General features: G+C 34.7%; 1 protein-coding gene across 1 annotated transcript; it reads right to left on the bottom strand.

Moving 5' to 3' along the window:
• Positions 1-15,145: 15,145 nt before the first annotated feature.
• Positions 15,146-16,022, bottom strand: LOC120075221. Its single transcript, XM_039028431.1, has 2 exons — positions 15,766-16,022; positions 15,146-15,674 (listed from the first exon to the last, which is right to left on the bottom strand). The coding sequence occupies exons 1-2, from the start codon at positions 15,882-15,884 to the stop codon at positions 15,314-15,316; spliced, it is 480 nt and encodes a 159-aa protein (XP_038884359.1). The 5' UTR covers positions 15,885-16,022; the 3' UTR covers positions 15,146-15,313.
• Between the last annotated feature and the right edge of the window lie 2,734 nt (positions 16,023-18,756).

Here is an 18,756-nt window from a genome sequence, read left to right as displayed (position 1 = left end):
CTCGTAAAGACTGTAAGTCTGTTGTTTTTCATCTGTATTGCCCCCATACGCCTATATTTTATATTTCAGTCCTTGTTTGAATCGTTTAATTGTATTTACAACAATTTTCCTGCTCCACTCCTCATTACAAAATCTATTCCAATCATCTATGAACGCTAAATTTTCAAAATCTATTTATTTTTTTTCCTCTCTCTACCCATCATATCAAACTCATTAAAATAAACAATACAATTTTCATTGCATCAACATCGTTTTCAACTCATGGGATGAAAAAATAGAGTCCAACTCATATGCCATCATACCCTCATTGTCATTTAAATACTTAGCTCAAGTCTAACAAAAGAATTTTCTCCCCTCATAGTTCTCGTTGGATGTTTCAGTCCTGTAATAAGGTTAAAATCTATTTGGCTAAATGATACCTTATTCCTTAGAATATTAAAACTAATGACATCTCTCATAAGCTCCTCTACCTCTCGAAGAAAGATATAATGAATCAGTGGACCATTGAAGATGATGTTTGCGTTAGGGAGGGGACCAAAACATGTTTGTCTAAAAACATAGCTAATTGAATCTTCATTTCCAGTTCCATTATAACCTACAATTTTCATCAAATAGATAAACTAAAAGTCAACACAATACAACACATTGAGTCAGAATATCCAAAAAAAAAAAAAAAAAATCCAATGTAAGTTACTACTTTTTGGCCTGGTCCTATGCTCGGTCGAGCCCGAGACTCGGCTAAAAAATAGTAGCTAGTTAAACTAAAGACTGCCCGACCCCGCCCCCTTCCTGGTCCCGAGTCACCCGATCCCACAGCTACTATTTTTTGGCCCGGTCTCATACCCAATTGTGTTGGAATGATGTCCTAAATCTAGTGTATCTTATGGTTTGTAGTTTTGTTAACACAGGTTATCTATCTAATAGAACCAGAGTTATTTTATTATTTAGACAACATTAATTCAATCCAATAAACTAATATCCAAGGTTATATAATGTCACTTGAATAGTATGTAGTTGACATACATGTGGTTCATGTTCAAGACATAACCTAAAAGGTCTGCAGTAAATGGATGAAGGTTGGGTGCCTCATCCTGAAAACACTGCAGATATGACCGACTTTGTAATTGTTACGTGGGATATAAGTGTTACAAACAATATGAACCATATTCTTCATGTAGAGACATGGGAGTGGAGGTATCCTGTATAAAGGAGTTTATACATAGACCAGAACGCGAAATAATTAGTTTTTCTTTATAACATCGTTACTTGAAGAAACTAATATTTCACTAGGATGATCATAGGAGACTTGACCTTAATTCTGAGTGAGTTGTGAACTTCTGTTTATGACGACAATCCTTTGATCTGAGGTGGAACCGAACTACTTGATAAACTCCCATCAATAACTCTTGTTGATGTAGCAGGCTCTTTAACAACTCTTGTTCAAGTTTCAGTAGTTTCATTGGAAAGCTCACGCAACACGATAGTTTCATTAGAAAGCTCACGCAACACGACTTTGTTTCGTGGACAGTGATCCCTTATATGATCCTCCTCCAGGAAAGTAGCGTTTGTTGACATAAACACCCATTTTCCATCAGATCATAAAAATAACCCCTTCATGTACCATTTGGGTAGCCTACAAAGAGACATAACCTCGACCATGTTTCCAACTTCTTGGGATTAGCCTCAAGCACATGTGCAGGGCAACCCCAAATGCGGAAGTGACGTAAACTAGATTTACGCCCGTTCCACAACTCCAGAGGTGTTCTGGCAACACTCTTAGAGGGAACACAGTTGAGTATGTATACCGTAGTCTCCACTGTGAAACCCCAAAACGAGTCCGGTAAGGAAGCGTAACTCATCATCAAGCAAACCATATCTAACAAGGTCCTATTTCTCCTCTCTGCTACACCATTTTGTTGAGGTATACCTGACACTGAGAGTTGGAAAACAATTCCATGTTCTATCAAATAGTCCTGGAATGTCGAGTCCAAAAACTCTCCACCTCGATCTGATCGAAGTGTTTTAATCCGTTTATCTAATGCATTTTCAACTTCAACCTTGAACTCTTCGATCCTTTCAAAGGATTCAGATTTCTGTTGCATAAGATAAACATACCCGTACCTAGTGTAATCATCAGTAAAACTGATAAAATACTCATAGCCACCTCGCGCTCGCACATTCATAGGACCACAAAGGTCAGAATGTACTAATTCAAGAGGCTCCTTTGCTCTATAACCTTTTCCAGTAAAAGGTCGTTTAGTCATTTTACCCTCAAGGCAAGATTCGCATACTAGTAAAGAAGTTTCTTCTAACTCACTTAAAAGTCCATTCTTTATCAATTTCTCAGTTCTATTAAGATTGATGTGCCCTAAACGAAGATGCCAAAGTTGGCCATTTTCTTTTGGAGAAATTCGTTGACGTTTTGATTGAGTTACGACATTTCTAAATAATTTACTATTATGGAGGGAATTAATGGCTAACGACCTAAGCACATAAATTCGATTCCATATTTGCTGTGAAAATAAAAATACCATCTTTATGAATAAACGCTTTATCCATATTAAAAGAGATAGTATATTTAAATTGCAATAAATACTTTACAGAAATGAGGTTCCTTTTTAGTTCGGGAACAATATATACATCATTTAAAACAAGAAACTATTCTGTAAAGCTAACCGAAACCCTCCCACTGCCACAGCTGAGAAGACGTGCCTGGTGCCTACTCGCATTGTCATCTCACCAGCTTCCTGCTGTCGCCAAGATCTAATCCCCTGAAAAAAAGAACCAACATGGTTAGTGGCACCCGAATAAATTATCCAGGCAGAATCATCATTCTTCACTAAAAAAGTTTCAATTACAAGTAAATTATATTTACCTTTATCGGCCTTGGCCTTAGCCTTGGCTTCTTTCTTCTCTTTCAGATACCGAAGACAGTTTCTCTTCCAGTGTCCATCTTGGTTGCAGTGGAAAAACTTTCCCTTAGCAACCTGTGGACACTTCTTTAGGGCTACAGGCGGTGGGTTAGCAGGTGCCTTCCCTTTTCTCTTACCACCTTTCTTCTTCTTTTCCTTTGCAGAGTTAGAAGTAGAAGGTGCAGACTTCGTTCCTGAGGTCAAACATCTATGGAACGTCCTGGAGGATGAAGCAACATTTGCCTCACTCTTCTTCCTCTCCTTACTTTTCAATAAAGATTGGTAGGTCTGTAACTCGTTGAGGAGAGTTGTAAGGTTATATTTCACTTTGTTGAGAATCACATTTCTAACAAAGTGAAGGAAGCTCTTCGGCAAATAATGCAGGATTATGCTAACCTAGTTGTCCTTATCGATGGTAGACCCATTCAACCCTACCACATTAAAGTAGACCATCATGTTAAGTACATGTTCACGAACAGAGGTGCCTTCTTCCATTTTGGAGTTAAATATGTATTTAAAAGCCTCATGCATAAGTTGTTCAAACGGTTGTCCAAACATCCCCCACAGAGACTCCATGTTCTCAGGCGCTGAGACTATAGGCTCATGCTTCTTGGCAAAGACTTCAGAAAGGATTGCCAAGATATAGGCTCGGGCTTTCTCATTCGCCCTTGTCCATCGCTCATATGCCTCTTGAACATTTCGAGCAGCATTAGAAGCTGGAATAGGAGGACAAGCCTTCGTGAGAGCGAACATGAGATTCTCGATGATTAGGATCGTCATGATCATGTGTTTCTATGTTGCAAAATTATCGCCAATAAGTTTTTAGGCGCTTAGTAATGCCAACGTGGTTGTTGCCATTTTGAAAACTTTGCTAAAAATACAAACAAAACTTTATTAGGTTTTGCTAAACCACTTTTAAACCAATCAGTTTTGCAACACAGTTTCAAGTACCCTAAGATATAGACTTCTATTTTGCAATGATACCCCAGTGAGGCAAGACAAAAATCACCGATGGGGTGATCAGTTGCCTCTTCGCTGGGATGAGACATTCTCAACCATTAGGCAGAACCAACTCTTGGAACTAAACCTAACAGTCACCATTTTTCGATCCAGAATTATTAACCTTTAACAATTTCGTATAAGTGTGACCCCTCGCTTTCGGTGCCAGAGTTCCACCTTAATGAGTCCACCGTAGGTAAGAAGTGGATTAGGACAAGAGACTAAGCTACCTTATCCTCTTACAGGAGATCAAATAAAGAAACATGCAAAACTGTCATCCTTTAGGGGGACACTTCCAGGGTGCCTCGAGGCGATGTGCAGTAACTTTATTCAACCTAATGAGGGAGACCGAGGGATATGTTGTCGCACTTCCCGCTCCCACTTAATATGAACACTCTCTCCATCCACCTTGATATTGACCTACCTAAACACCATCCGTTAGGGGGACACGCCAAAGGTGCCGTAAGGTCGAGGGTAAACCTCACGGTGTGGACTATTTAGAAGAAACGTGGAAGGTTTAAGTGAAGCATCTTATGCCCCAAGTACCTCCCACTGAATGTTCTACCTAAGGTTCATTAACCTAGACAATCCGATTATTTATTTTAGTCTAAATCAACCTTTTAATCTTTGCTCATAAACAACGTTTGTCTATAAAAAATGAACAAGTTCAAGTAGTCACATTTAGACACTTTAATGGACTGTCCTTAACTTGCATGCATGCATCAAATCTATCTCATTCACCCTTCTAGGTAAGTTCCCAGGTAGGGGTGTTTCGTTTCCATCAACTTAAATACCCCAGCCTAGACAGAACTCGCCTTAAACAAACAGTCCCTTATAGATAGATTTGCTACACTTTAGCCTTTTATTTTCCAATTTAATCCTATTAAACTGATTAAAAGATTAAAGTCTTAGGGTTGCTAATCATATTAGAACCGTGATCTTAGGTCTATGTGATCAAGTTTTAAACACTTTAAAACCATGAATTAAACCTAAGTGAGCACTCATGTCTTTCTTATTTCTTTTAGTTCTAATTTCTCTTTAACTTTTAAAAAGAAACAACTAAAATCATTGCGCACAACGAGATGTTTATAACATTTATAAAGTAACCTATCTGTCATGCTTCATGCAATTTCCAGTCATTACTATACATAACTTTTATATAACGCGTAACAATCAAGAAAATATGCAATCATTCACCCTTATACTATAACAATTATAATATAAAGATGGTGCATGTCAATGCTTTTTATGCATGCATAAATATGACTCTTATATTATACGATGCATAAGCATGCTCTTACATAATTAAATCATGCTTCTCTAAATTATAAAAATTATAATAAAGAGATGATGCATGACTATTGCACAACCTAAGGTGGGATTGACTATATGTGCATACCATATGACATATTAAAAACATACATTGCATGTAATAAATAAAGGATTAATGGACTGGGATGAGCCTTTACAAAAAATCGGAATGAAATAACCCTATCTATTACATTTTTCATCAAGCAAACTGGTTCACAGGCAAACTGGGTCTTGAACCGTCAAGAGGACTCCATCATGTAGTAAACGCCATAGGTAAACGATTTTCCAGCATGTATTAAATGATAGAAGCAAAATTAAACGATCGCGTAGACGACAACGAGGCAGTAAAGTCTAGTCGTCTATGCGATCACTTAACGCGGCGAAAAGTAAACGATTTACTTTATGTTACTAAGTGATGAAGCTTGCTGACCTAAACGATCGTCTAGTGCGCGCGTGTTAAATGATACGCGAGCATCCCATCATCTAGATGACCCGATACTCTGCGATCGCATACCGATCGTCAATACGATGAGATCAACTCTTTATTGCATACCCCATCGTTTATCCAATGCGATAAACAGCGATCACGTACCCCATCGTTTGTACGATGTGATCAACACCGATCGCGTACTCCATTGTCTACACGATACGATCAATCCTTAATCGTCTCCTTCCTCGAAAAACCGCTACGTTTGCACCGATCTTCATCACGAACGACTCAAAACTCAAACAGACTTTGAATACAGACTCGGCCCAAAAAACGCAGGGGCCTTTATAAACAACCACAAATGTAAAAGAATTAAATCAAACCGAGGCTACCATCCACGAAAACATCCATTAATCCGCACATCCACAACAATTTAATCATTAAACAGTATAAAAATGCACCCACCAAGAACGTAAATGTCATTTCGTTACATCATATGAAATCGGAGTATCAAAACCTGGCTCTGATACTAATTGAAGGATCTCTTAACGAAAAGTTCCATGAGCGCGTTCGGATCGCTCCAATTTCACAGTGATCGAAATACACCAAATACATTCAAACGCACAGTTATGCAAACAAACAGTAATTAATGGCATGCTTTGAACAAGAAAAAACAAGGGAGAGAGTTCTCATACCAGTTGAAGACGGTCTTCAAACTTTGGAACTCAACGCAGTGGATGACCTCTACCCGATCAACCAACGCCCAGCAGATGCATCGACTACAGTAGCACGAACAACCGCAAAAACACGAATGCAGCGGGGATGACACCACTAGAAAAGAGCCCCAGGTATTCTCGGAGTGAGAACCTAAAACGTGGTCTTTGGTGAGTTTCGTAAAGGTAGGAGGAAGAACTAATCGTGTAGGGGATAAGCAAGTGGGAGAGAATATGAAATTATCGTATAGCAAGATGCTCATCGCTTAGGATAAACTACAAGATCGTGTAGATTTTACTAAACGATCGTTTAGAAAATAGAAGATGATCGTTTAGCAAATACGACACACTATACGATCATTTAGAAAGTTAACCAATCGTTTAGGACTTAGTGTGCGATCGTTTAGGCACTAGGTAGACAATCGTTTAGGCGATGAGCGACTATCGTATAGGCTCTCGATTTTAAGCATTCGATTACGTTTTCACACCAACGCGCTCCTTCGATCTTTTTCCGGACGAACGAACAATTCAACATGAAACAAATTTCATTTTTATTCATTGGTTACAATAACCGACATTGTTCCCACTAACGTACGTCCGAGAGATATTTTAGGTTAATTATCATATAATTAACCAATTAAATTAATAATAAATATAATCATATTATATTTTTACCCTATAATTTGCTATCACATATCTACTACAGTAATTTCTCCTCTACTTGATATAAATCATATTTATATCTAATTTCCTCTAAAATAATGTATCTCATACATTTAGCCAATTATCATATATAATTAACCAGTCCAATTATATCATATACAATCGAATTTCCCTTTGTCAATTTAAACATTTCAAATTAACCCAAACACTTATTCTCGAATTTATCCAAGTTACCTAGGGGACCTAATGGACCTATGGCTCGAAGATCTAACGGTCCGTGAATAGCTGACTAAACTCTTTAGCCACGAGATCTACCATCCATTAACTGTCAGGCATTTCACTAAAGACCAACAGCTGAACTCTTCTTACCACAGATATATTTCTGTATCCATCGGATATAACCAATCATGAGTACGATGACCCTTCACAGATACCCGTAAGTACAGTTGGGCCAAATTACCATTTGCCTCTGTAGTTACAACTCATTCCTTAAGTACCACTGATTCCTCTAATGAACAATACAACATAGTCCAACTATGTGTGAACACCTCTCGGGCCAAGAGAAGGTGTGTGGCGCCACATCGTTTAAGCCCCGGAATCAACCCTTAAGGGTGCTCCTTAAGTCCATCATAAGATTGCGTCCCAACTCTCGGCCCCAGGTACACTTTAGTAGAATGGTGTATCGGAAAGGAGAAACAGAACGTTGTTGCACATGGTTCAGTCTATGATGAGTTATGCTCGTCTTCTAGACTCGTTTTGGGGTTTTACAGTGGAGACTGCATGCAACATTCTGAACAACGTTCCCTCAAAAAGTGTTTCTGAAACACCTTTTAAGTTGTCGAGAGGTCGTAAACGTAGTTTATGCCACTTCAGGATTTGGGGGTGTCCGACCCATGTGCTTATGACTAACCCGTAAAAGTTGGAACCACGTTCGAAAGTTTTCCTCTTTGTAGGCAACCCCAGGGAAACGAGGGGTGGATACTTCTATGATCCGAGTGAGAACAAAGTGTTTATTTCTACAAATGCTATCTTCTTGGAAGAAGACCACATCCGGGATCATAAGTCATGAAGTAAGCTTGTTTTACGTGAGATTTCTAGTGAGACTAAGACTACTGAGGGTTCAACAGAAGTTGTTGAATAGGCTGACAAATCAACAAGGGTTATTGAGGTTGGTGCATCTAGTCAACCAGCTCAAGAGTTGAGACTGCCTCGACATAGTGGGAGGGTTATGCACCCACCAGACCGCTACATGGGTTTGACTAAAGCCCAAAACGTCATTTCTAATGATGGTGTCGAGGATCCATTGTCTTTTAAGAAAGCAATGGAGGATGTTGACAAAGATGAATGGATTAAAGCCATGAACCAGGAGATGGAGTCTATGTACTTCAATAACGTCTGAGAGCTTGTGGATCTGCCTGATGGGGTAAGATCTATAGGGTGTAAGTGGATCTATAAGCGAAAGAGAGGTGTAGATGGAAAGATGCAAACCTTTAAGGCTAGACTCGTGGCAAAGGGTTATACCCAGGTCGAGGGAGTTGACTATGAGGAAACTTTCACACCTGTTATCATGCTCAAGTCTATCAGGATACTCCTATCCATAGCCACATTTTATGATTATGAGATATGGCAAATGGACGTCAAGACTGTCTTTCTTAGTGGTAATCTTGAGCAGACCATCTACATGGCTCAACCAGAGGGGTTCGTAGTTCCTGATCAAGAGCAAAAATTTGCAAGCTTAATTGATCCATTTATGGGCTGAAACAAGCGTCTCGATCGTGGAACATTAGATTTGACACTGCGGTTAAGTCGTTTGGCTTTGATCAGAACATTGATGAGTCTTGTGTCTACAAGAAGATCATCAACAACTCAGTAGCTTTCCTGGTACGTATGTGGATGATATCCTACTCATTGGGAATGATTATGGTATCTAACTGACATTAAGAAATGCCTAGCTGCCCAGTTCTAAATGAAAGATTTGGGCGAGCCACAGTATGTTCTAGGGATCCAGATCATTTGTGATCGTAAGAATAAGAGCTAACCCTGTCTCAGGCATCGTACATCGATCAAATATTGATCGGGTACAGGATGCAAGATTCCAAGAGGGATTTGCTACCCTTCAGGCATGGAATCTTTTTGTCTAAGAATCAATGCCTACCTTTTTGGGCACTTGTCTGATTTGGGAGCTGAGAACTCAGTTACACAAGATGGAATTCACTCCTTCCCTGAAGCAGGGATAAGTAGATAAATTACTCCCTTAAGGGCTGATTCTGAGGCTTGAACATAGTGGCCACAGCTTCTCTTTGGAACAGAGGACTCGGTCATAGTAGGACTATGAATTATGTTCATTAGAGGGATCATTGGTACTTAAGGAATTAGATGTAACTACATGGGTATTAACAGTTATTGGCCCAGCTGTACTTACGAGTGATCTGTAAAGGGTTATCATACTTTTGATTGGTTGATATGGACATATAATATATATGTAGTAAGGAGAGTTCAGCTGTCGATCTTTAGTGGAGTGTCTGGCAGTTAACAGATGGTGGATCCCGTAACTAAAGGGTTTAGTTAGTTATTCACATACCGTTTGAGCTTCGAGCTACAGATCCATAAGGTCCCCTTGGTAGCTCAATGAATTCAAGTTGAGGATCAGTTCTTGGTCTTGATTTGAAATATTCAAATTGGAAAGAGTTAGTTCGATTATATATGATATGATCGGTGTGATGTATGAGATACATCAAGTGGAGGATTAATGTAAACGAGATTTACATTAAGGACCATAAAATAGAAAAAGAGCTATGGTTTATATGTTTCATGAGATGAAATATTAAAACTATAGGTTATAAATATGGTATGGTAAGTTAGTTATCATATATATGTATAACAATATTAATTATTGGATAATTATCTCTTTTTCTCTAAATAACTAATTGAGTGGGAGGTTATTGGTAGTTTCATGGTAACCGTGAGATAAAAGGAAAAATGTTTTCCTAATTTTAAAAGGTTGATGATTAAGATTTTCCATTCTCAAAAATTACTCATGGTTGGCTGTCAAATGAATTAGATTCACTAAACAATAGCTGAAGAGATACTAAATGATCGTGGAGTAACTCTACACGATAGTCACTCAGCTGGTCGATTAGCTAAACGATCGTGGAGCTTTTGCTAAATGATCGCATAGAGTTTGTTAAATGATCGCATAGAGTTTGTTAAACGATCGCATAGAGTTTGTTTACATGATTGTTCTTCCTCCAATCTCCTCCTCTAACCAAGTCCACACAAAGCCCCACACTTCTGGATTCTCACATCGAGAATACCAAGGTAGCCATTGTGGTGGTGTCGTACTCAACTCGACATTGTTGAGGTTTATTGGAGGTCGTTCGTTGTGTTCGTGGTCTTGGAGTTCACTGTGTTCGTGATCTTGGGGATCGTTGAGTTCATCATCGTTTTGATCGTGCAGTGTAGCAGTCGTAGTGTTCGAGCGTTCGAGTTTGCAGTCTTGCTTATTGTTCAAGCGTTCGTGATCAAGGGTGTTGAAGATGAGTTTTCAAAGGTATGTTTATTCTTTCCCTTGATCTTAAGTAAAGCATGTTGTAGTTTCGTTTTGTGCATAGCCTGTATGTTTCTGTTTCTTGATTGTAATTGTGTATGTACATATACGAATGAAATTTGGAACGATCATTTCGCTGCTCATGGAAATTCTCATGTCTGATTTCCTTCAAGTTTGTTGTCGGAGGTGGTTGTGAAAAACCAGAGTTAGTCAACAAAGCTGGTCGTGCGAAGGTGGTCATCGAAGGAGATTTTCGTTGGAGTTTATAGTTAGAGGTGCTTGTCGAAGCTCGGAGTTGGTCGTTGGAGTTGATCGTGTGAAGGTGGCCGCTAGAATTTTTTGTTGTAGTTGTTGTCAGTGCCTGAAGTTGGTCATGTGAAAGTGGTCCTCGAAGTTGGTTCTCGAAGTATGACAGTGGTAGTCGCAGACGATGACCGATAAATGTAGAGCCATTGAAAATATTAGAAGAATTACAGTGTAATTAATTTTTTCTACCAACCGATTTTACTTTGCAATTGAGGGCTTCTTCAAATTTGGAGTTTGAATGGGATTTTTGTATTTAAATCTTGAAGAATTACATTGTAATGAGTTATTTCATGATCCCAATCGCTAGATATTTTTGGTATTGTTAGGTCGGTTCTTTGTTTTGAAATATTTATATCACATTTTAGTTTGTTGGAAAGTTAGATGATATCTTACTTTCTTTTAATAAAATCTATTTTAAATGCCCATAAAATCTAGATTGTTATGATTTTAAAAAATTTGTACTTTTTTAATAAATTAATTATAGATACTATTTGGGATTTTTTTTTGTAATCTAATAATTAGTAATAAATTAAATCCAAATTAGCTATACTATTTTACATAACCTAAAAACATTTTGCTATTTTTCAAAATGAATCTTTAAAAAAATTATATTTCTCTTGTTAGACCTAAAATATACCAACTCAACTTCACCAACATTTAAAGTTAGTGGACCAAACAATGAGTTGGTATATTTTACCTACTCAACTCAACTCATGTTGCATGTTGATAGGCCAAACACCTCCTTAAGAATTTGATTGGTTTATTAATAACAAATTGTCACATCATTATCTCAAATTAATGATGAAATTAAAAATTATTGAATTTGGGATTAATTACAAATTTACCTTTGTCCCAAATTAAAATTGAAAGAGAAGAAAATGACGAGGTTCGTATAATGTCACATATCTTCATCATTGTCATTTGATAAGTTGGTCTACCCTTGGCCAAATTAGGTCGTAATATTTTGGCTGGAAAAGGTGGTACATGAAATGATGTAGGCCCAAAGTCAACCAAGACCAAACCAAATAATTGGGCTCAAATGTCATCAAACCTCAAGTCTGCACTACCTATAGAAGATTATATAAATACAGGAGCTCTCCTTTATTTTCAAGGTTCATAAATTGAAATCTCTAGAGAGAACGATTACAAGAGAATTTAGAGACAACCAATGAGAAGACTCTCTAAATTCTTAAAGATAAAAGTTTTTCACAAAGCATAAACTTCTTTTAGGAGATATTTGGGGCAAAGAATGGAGTTGGTTAACTTCATGAAATTATGAACTCCTTGAGCCTACAGTGTAAGAAGTTAATAGGTATAAAATTGATATTTTTTTAGTAGGACCCTCAACTCTTCCTCCCCCAACTATTTGGGTCAAACACCTCCTTAAGGATTTAACTTAAGAAAACTCACATGTGCTACACTCTTTGAAAGCAAATCCAACATGCAAGATCAACAAGTCAATTTTGCTCGAGAATAAGTTTTTCAACCTTCAAGTCAAGTATTTATATGAGAGAAATAGTCAAAGCATAATTATTAGAGATTTTACTCCACTGTATACAAATTAATACAAAATCAAGTTCACAGTATAAGTTAGATAGTGCAAGCTTTTACGCTAGGTGAACTATGTTCATGTTGGCATTAATTGAACATATCTTTCTCCTATAATATAGGATGGAGGAATCAAAACTATAACTTCAATATTTGATAGTATAAATTCCATGTCAAATAAATTATGCTCATCTATTAAACGTATTTTGATATTCTCAAAACAATTATCAAACATATATTGATTTTCCATTTTCCTAAACCAATGAACTAAAATTCGTCACTAGTCCTTTTATTTTATATTTTAAGGAACACAAAAAACTAAATGCCCCAAAAAATCAAATGTGTACAAATTGTAATGAATGTGGAATTGTAAATTCATAAGAGTTTCAATAGTTGAGCAGGAATGAATGGACAATGATGATTGATTGTTATGTAAGAAAGCAAAAGGAATGAAAAGGTTATGATGGGATTAAATAAATGAAAATAAAAGGGGGAAAAAAACAGCTCATTGACATCTAAAATAATGATAACATCAATCAAATGCCCAACACAACAACTTTATGGCCTCCAATTTGGGCCAACTATAATTTTTCTTTTTGCCTCATTAAATATAAGCTGTTCAAACTTCAAAGATCTATAGCTGAACCAGCTGTGGATTTGTACTTTTTGAGTTGCATCATTTTATATGCAACAGCTAGAGAGAACAGGGATGTTGATTTAATTTGTGATTCAATTGTAATCAAAGAAATTTTTAAATCTTATTTTCATGTCAAATAGAGTATAACTCAACTGTCATAAATTATATTCTATTAAGAAAAAAAAAATATGTGCCTACATTGAACTAAAAAATATTTTTAATTTGATATATCAACTTTCAAGTTTGTTCTAATTTTGCTTCTAAATTTTTTATAATATTTATTTGTCTTTGAACTTTTAAATTGTTCCATTTAAATCCTTTAAATTTAATGTCTATTTTAAGTCTTGAACGTCAAAAATGTTTTTTTTTCCTTCTTATATTTTAATTTTAAAAAATTAATAATGTAGCTTTGAGTGTTGAACTAATCTGTTAATATGAACATAATTTCCAACTAAATAAGTTAGAGACCAACGTTGGGAAGAAAAATTAAGATAAAAAAAAGTAGCATAGAAGAACCAAAATCATTTTTAAAAAATATCAAGGGACTAAAATAGAACAAATTTTGAAACCTAAAGGCAAAAACAACATTAGTTTAAGGTTAAACATAAAACAAGCTAATTAGTTTAAAGACTAAAATGAATTTTAGTCTAAAAACCCGATTTTAAGAAAAAGTACTATTTTATCATTCAAACTTTAAGGTTTATTCTATTTATTAAATGCATGAGAAAAACTTTTGAAATATACATATTGTACAAAATGGATGAATTTTTCAAAAAAAAAAAAAAAAATCTCTAGAACTAGGTTTTTTTTTTTCAGATGTGTGAGTTAATGCATTAATAAAACTAAAATGCGTGCAAATCTTGATATTTCTTGAGATATTATTGAAGTTTTCCTAAAATTTTAATGGATAACTTCATTTTTAAAAAAAATAATAATTTATTAAGTTAGTTATTAAGTTATTAAGTTATATAAAATACATCCTTTTTTAAGGAAAAATAATAAAATAGATTTGTTTAACCTATTTAGTTTGGTAATCTTCTCCCTAATATATTTTAAAAATCATCGTCAAATTTTAACGACTAAAAGAAAGCAATTTTGAAAACATCTATTCTTTTAAAATTTTGGTACAACCTTCCTATATAACAAAGATATTGCTTTGTCATTTATTTGAGAGTGAAGATTAAAATAATCCTTGAAACATTAAATTAAGGTAAATTGCAATGTTTCAAAATAACACGTCATCTTCATTATATTCCTCAAATAAAAAAATAAAGAAAAAAGCGAGGCAATTCTTTTATTAGAAAAAAAAAAAAAAAAAAGAAAGACAAGAAGAATTTGAATTGAAGAGATGAGTTGCCATAGTAATCACAATAGACTTTAGTTTCTGATAACCTTGAAGGAATCTGAATGGCGTTCACTCAATCCAGAATGTTCCAAAATTCCTGTCCCCAACACCCACTTCGAATCTCAATTAATATCTACATTACATTTTTCTATATCTTTACTTTTTCCCCTAATTTTACATTATTCACCTACCATTTTGTGATTTTATTTTTTACTTTACCCTAAATATGCTTCTATACATATATATTCGTTCTAGATTATCTCTTTTTATTTTTATGGCTCCCGGCTAGTATGATAAAATTTAGATCGTACATAGACATGACTAAGATATATTACTTGACGTAAGCCTAATTCATTCATTTAAACAGTATTTCATTTACAGTTGAAGGTTCAAGAGGGAAAAAAATTATTAAAAACGTAACTGAAAGTTGAATGATATAAAGAGATTTGAAAGTTTTACGTGTGAGGGAATGTATGTATATTATGAGTTGAAGTATAGTAAAATGTTGGGTAAAGCTAATTATTATGATTAGGTAAAAGTAAGCATATAATATGATTGTGAACATGGAAGAACATGATTGGTCTGTCACAGATATGATATAACACCGTGTTTGGCACATAGCAATCGTGGACGTGGAAGGATTGTCGCAAAAGTCTCCAAAATGACAAATTCAATTATATATAATTCAAAAAAAAAAAAAAAAGAAGGGGATTTGATAACCAAACACAAACACACAGTCACACAAAAAGTATTTTTCTTAATCTTTAATTGTTATTATATCACTATTATCAACATAATTTACTGAGCTATTTGGATTCCAGTTCTCTCTTTATTTCTCTTTAAGTTCCATTTCATTAAATTTTTTGGTAAACCTAAAAACAAAAACACAAATGATTTGAAAATTTTCAGCTGGAAACCTCGTCCAAAAGTTTGTACCTTCTGACCTTGTTTCTAAAGATGACCGGCCGTTTGATCCCAGTCCGGTGGGAAATCTCCTCCGATCTAGTCCGACGGAGTTTGTCGTCGAGGGGGAGGGGTCTCCGGCGAGGTGGAGGCGGGGGAGGGGGCAGAATTACTTCAGGGGAGCTCTGTTTTTTGATGAGTTTGTTTAGTTGGGATTGAAAAGTGGGAATTTGGTGTGTGGTGATTTGTGGTTTATTAGAGGAAGAAGAATTTGGTGATTTGGGGTTTGATTCCTCCTTTTGACCAAGACACCAATTGCATATTCGGTAGCAATCGGCTTTGGGGTATAAATTGCTACAGTACCTGAGAATTGAGGAGAATGAAATTGAAATTGAAATTCAGAAGAAAAAAAAAAGCCCAGAAGAAAACATGGGTTAAAGAGAGAGAAAATTGCCTGTGTTGGGATCTGAATTGGCAGATTTTGCAGTGAAAAAGCTCGTAAGAGAAGCCAAAATCTCCACACATGCAACACTCAGCTTGGGATTTGGATCCATTATTTGATTTTGATGTCATCTAAAAGATAAAAATGAAAAACAGAGAGAGAGAGAGAGAGAAATAATTGTGAAATTGTGATGATGAGGATGGAGGAGTATGAGGCTACAGAGCCAAATGGGAGTATACACAGAACCGTGTTTTTTGGGGTCATTTTATACATGGAAAAGCTATATCAATAAATAAGATTAAAGTTTTTTTTTTTCCTTCAATTTTAAATTCATAATTTTCAAAAGGAAAGATCTTGGGGGGGGGGGGGGGGGGGGGGGGGGGTGGGGATATATTATTCTTTTTAATAACAGAAAAGAATAGTTGGGAAACTTGAGTTGCGGTCAATAAGATTATTGTTTTCTTTTGGGGGAAAAAGTCAGTCAATTGTAAAGAAATAAAAAGAGAGTGAGGAGAAAGTGAGAGTGGAGAAAAAGTGAGAAGAAAATTCCATTAAAAATGTGACAAGAAAAAATAAAGCTATGAATATTAGTAGTTGGGTCAATGGTTTGGTCTTCCGACGTATATGTAGTATATATCTTAATTTACTAAGTTTTTGTTATCGGTAAATTTATTGAGATGGGTTAAGGCCGAAAATCATAGACTAAAAGACAATAATAAAGGTCTAAAATAGCTGATCTAAGGTCAATGGAACCCACGTCTAATCGATACTAACTGATGACTTTAAGAAATCGATCCAAGTGATCTGACAAATAGACCTCTCTAAAGTGCATGAATGACCTAACAGTCTCATGGAGGTCCTTGGAAGGCCTACAGAAGACCTCTATAGAATCTATGAAGAACCATTGCAAAAACCATGTAAAGATGCTCATGGCATCCTCATCCTCGCTCTCCATTTCATTCTCCATTCCCAAGAAATTTTAATTTTGCGGCAAAGGAGTCAAATTCCCTTGTTTAGTTTGCTTTTTTAAGAAAACAATCAAACTAAATAAATTGTATTAAAAAGTTTTAATTAAATAATTAATTTTTACTTAAAATCATTTAAACGATTCATTATATATGGAGAGTTTTAAATTAAATAGAAATTACTTAAATCTCCTAGTAAAACAAAGTAATTACATAACAAAACATATCCATATATATCTAATCTAAATCTAGATTTCAACCACATGGTTCAAACACAACATATCCGTTATCTTTACTATTTAATTATAAAGCTTGAAATTTAAATATTGTTGATTTTGAAATTTGGTAAGAACGTTAAATTGGTAATAATCGAGAAGAATTGAACGATCACCTTACAAGACAACAAAATCTAGCACTGATGTGGTGTTCAACCACCGACACTTCGACGATCAAGTTAATAATACTTTAGAGAGTTAAGAGAATGGAGAGCTCATAGTATTTTTAGAATGTCTTGAGCCTTTTTTATTATATAGAATAATGTTATTGTAACGATCACTTGGCTAATTAATCTCTCGGATAATTAATTTGAGTATTAGTAATTTAATCTAGCCATTACAAATAATATCATTGATGGACCTAGGCATATGTAATTGGCCTAATAGATGAATACTTGGGCACAATTTTCTAATCATGGTTGACCCTATGGTCGACGTTTATGGTGTTTACTGATTTTTTTTATTTATCTTGTGAATTCATTTTTTTTAGCCCTTATGGTTGTCTTTATAGTCCAACTTTTATACTTAATCAAATAACTCACCTCTATGAAATGACCTATTAGATCATCCTTGTAAAGCCACATACTAAACCAAATCCACCCCATTAAAGTATGATGGTCTCTTTTCTTAATGGGAATTGATTGTAACTTTAAATTAAGTCTATCTATGAAAATTAGGGTTTGGAACCCTACATTCATGCTATTCATACAAATTCATATTTTGATTGTTATAATTTGTATTTGTTTTTCTTTTTCCTTATTTTCTTTTAAAACATGAGAAAGGTATAATTTGTATTTGGTTTGTTTTGTGGGTTATGTTTCGAAAAAATTGGTACATAACTCATGGATTAACAAACACAAAAAGAAAATCTAACAGACACATAAATTGAAATAAATAAACTTTTTAAGTTGAATTTCATATGTTATCTAATAAGTAGTTGTTATTCTTTCCATTATAATGTCATTTTGGTGCTCCATATACTTTGGATTCCATTTCATTTTAATTATCTAAATTTAATCTTTTTGCTTTCAATAAGATTTAGATCAATTTAGCCATTCAAAATTAATTCTAATCAAAGTTGATTAAATAATAGTAAGAGTTCCTTCCTACCAGATTTAAAAACAAAGTGCTTATAATGGAAGCTATAGGGGAAAAAAAAACAAATATTAACTTCATGGACTAATTGTAAGATTTATTGAAAGTTCATACCTTATTTGGTAACTCTTTGGTTTTTGAATTTTAGCTTTGAAAATTAATAATATAAACACCAATTCTACCTCTAAATTTTTTGTTTCCTTATCTACTTTCTATCAATGTTTTCGAAAACCAAACCAAAATTTGAAAACTAAAAAAAATATAGTTTCTTTAAAACTTGTTTTTGTTTTTGAAATTTTACTAACATTAAACTCTTTTATTCAAGAAAGACGAAAGTCATTATAAAAAATTGAGAGAACTTAGAGTTAATTTTAAAACACAAAAGTAAAAAACAAAATGAATAATAAGCAGCACTTTAATAATTAAAATTGGACTTAGGAAGTACAAAAATCAAAATAAAACAAAACTTAAAGTACAATCATCGACGATTAAAATTGGATTTAGAAAGTACAAAAATTAAAATAAATAAAATCTAAAGTATAATCATCGATGACTAAAACTGGACTTAGAAAGTACAAAAATCAAAATAAAACAAAATCTAAAGTACAATGATCAAAATGATAGTTGAAGCATTAATTTACATCTTTTTAAAAAAATAAAATTTATTT

The sequence above is a fragment of the Benincasa hispida genome, chromosome 4 (genome assembly GCF_009727055.1).
Source record: "Benincasa hispida cultivar B227 chromosome 4, ASM972705v1, whole genome shotgun sequence".
In the NCBI taxonomy this organism is placed as follows: domain Eukaryota; kingdom Viridiplantae; phylum Streptophyta; class Magnoliopsida; order Cucurbitales; family Cucurbitaceae; genus Benincasa; species Benincasa hispida.
Note: the sequence above shows the minus strand (reverse complement) of the source record. Positions and strands in the feature narration are given on the sequence as shown.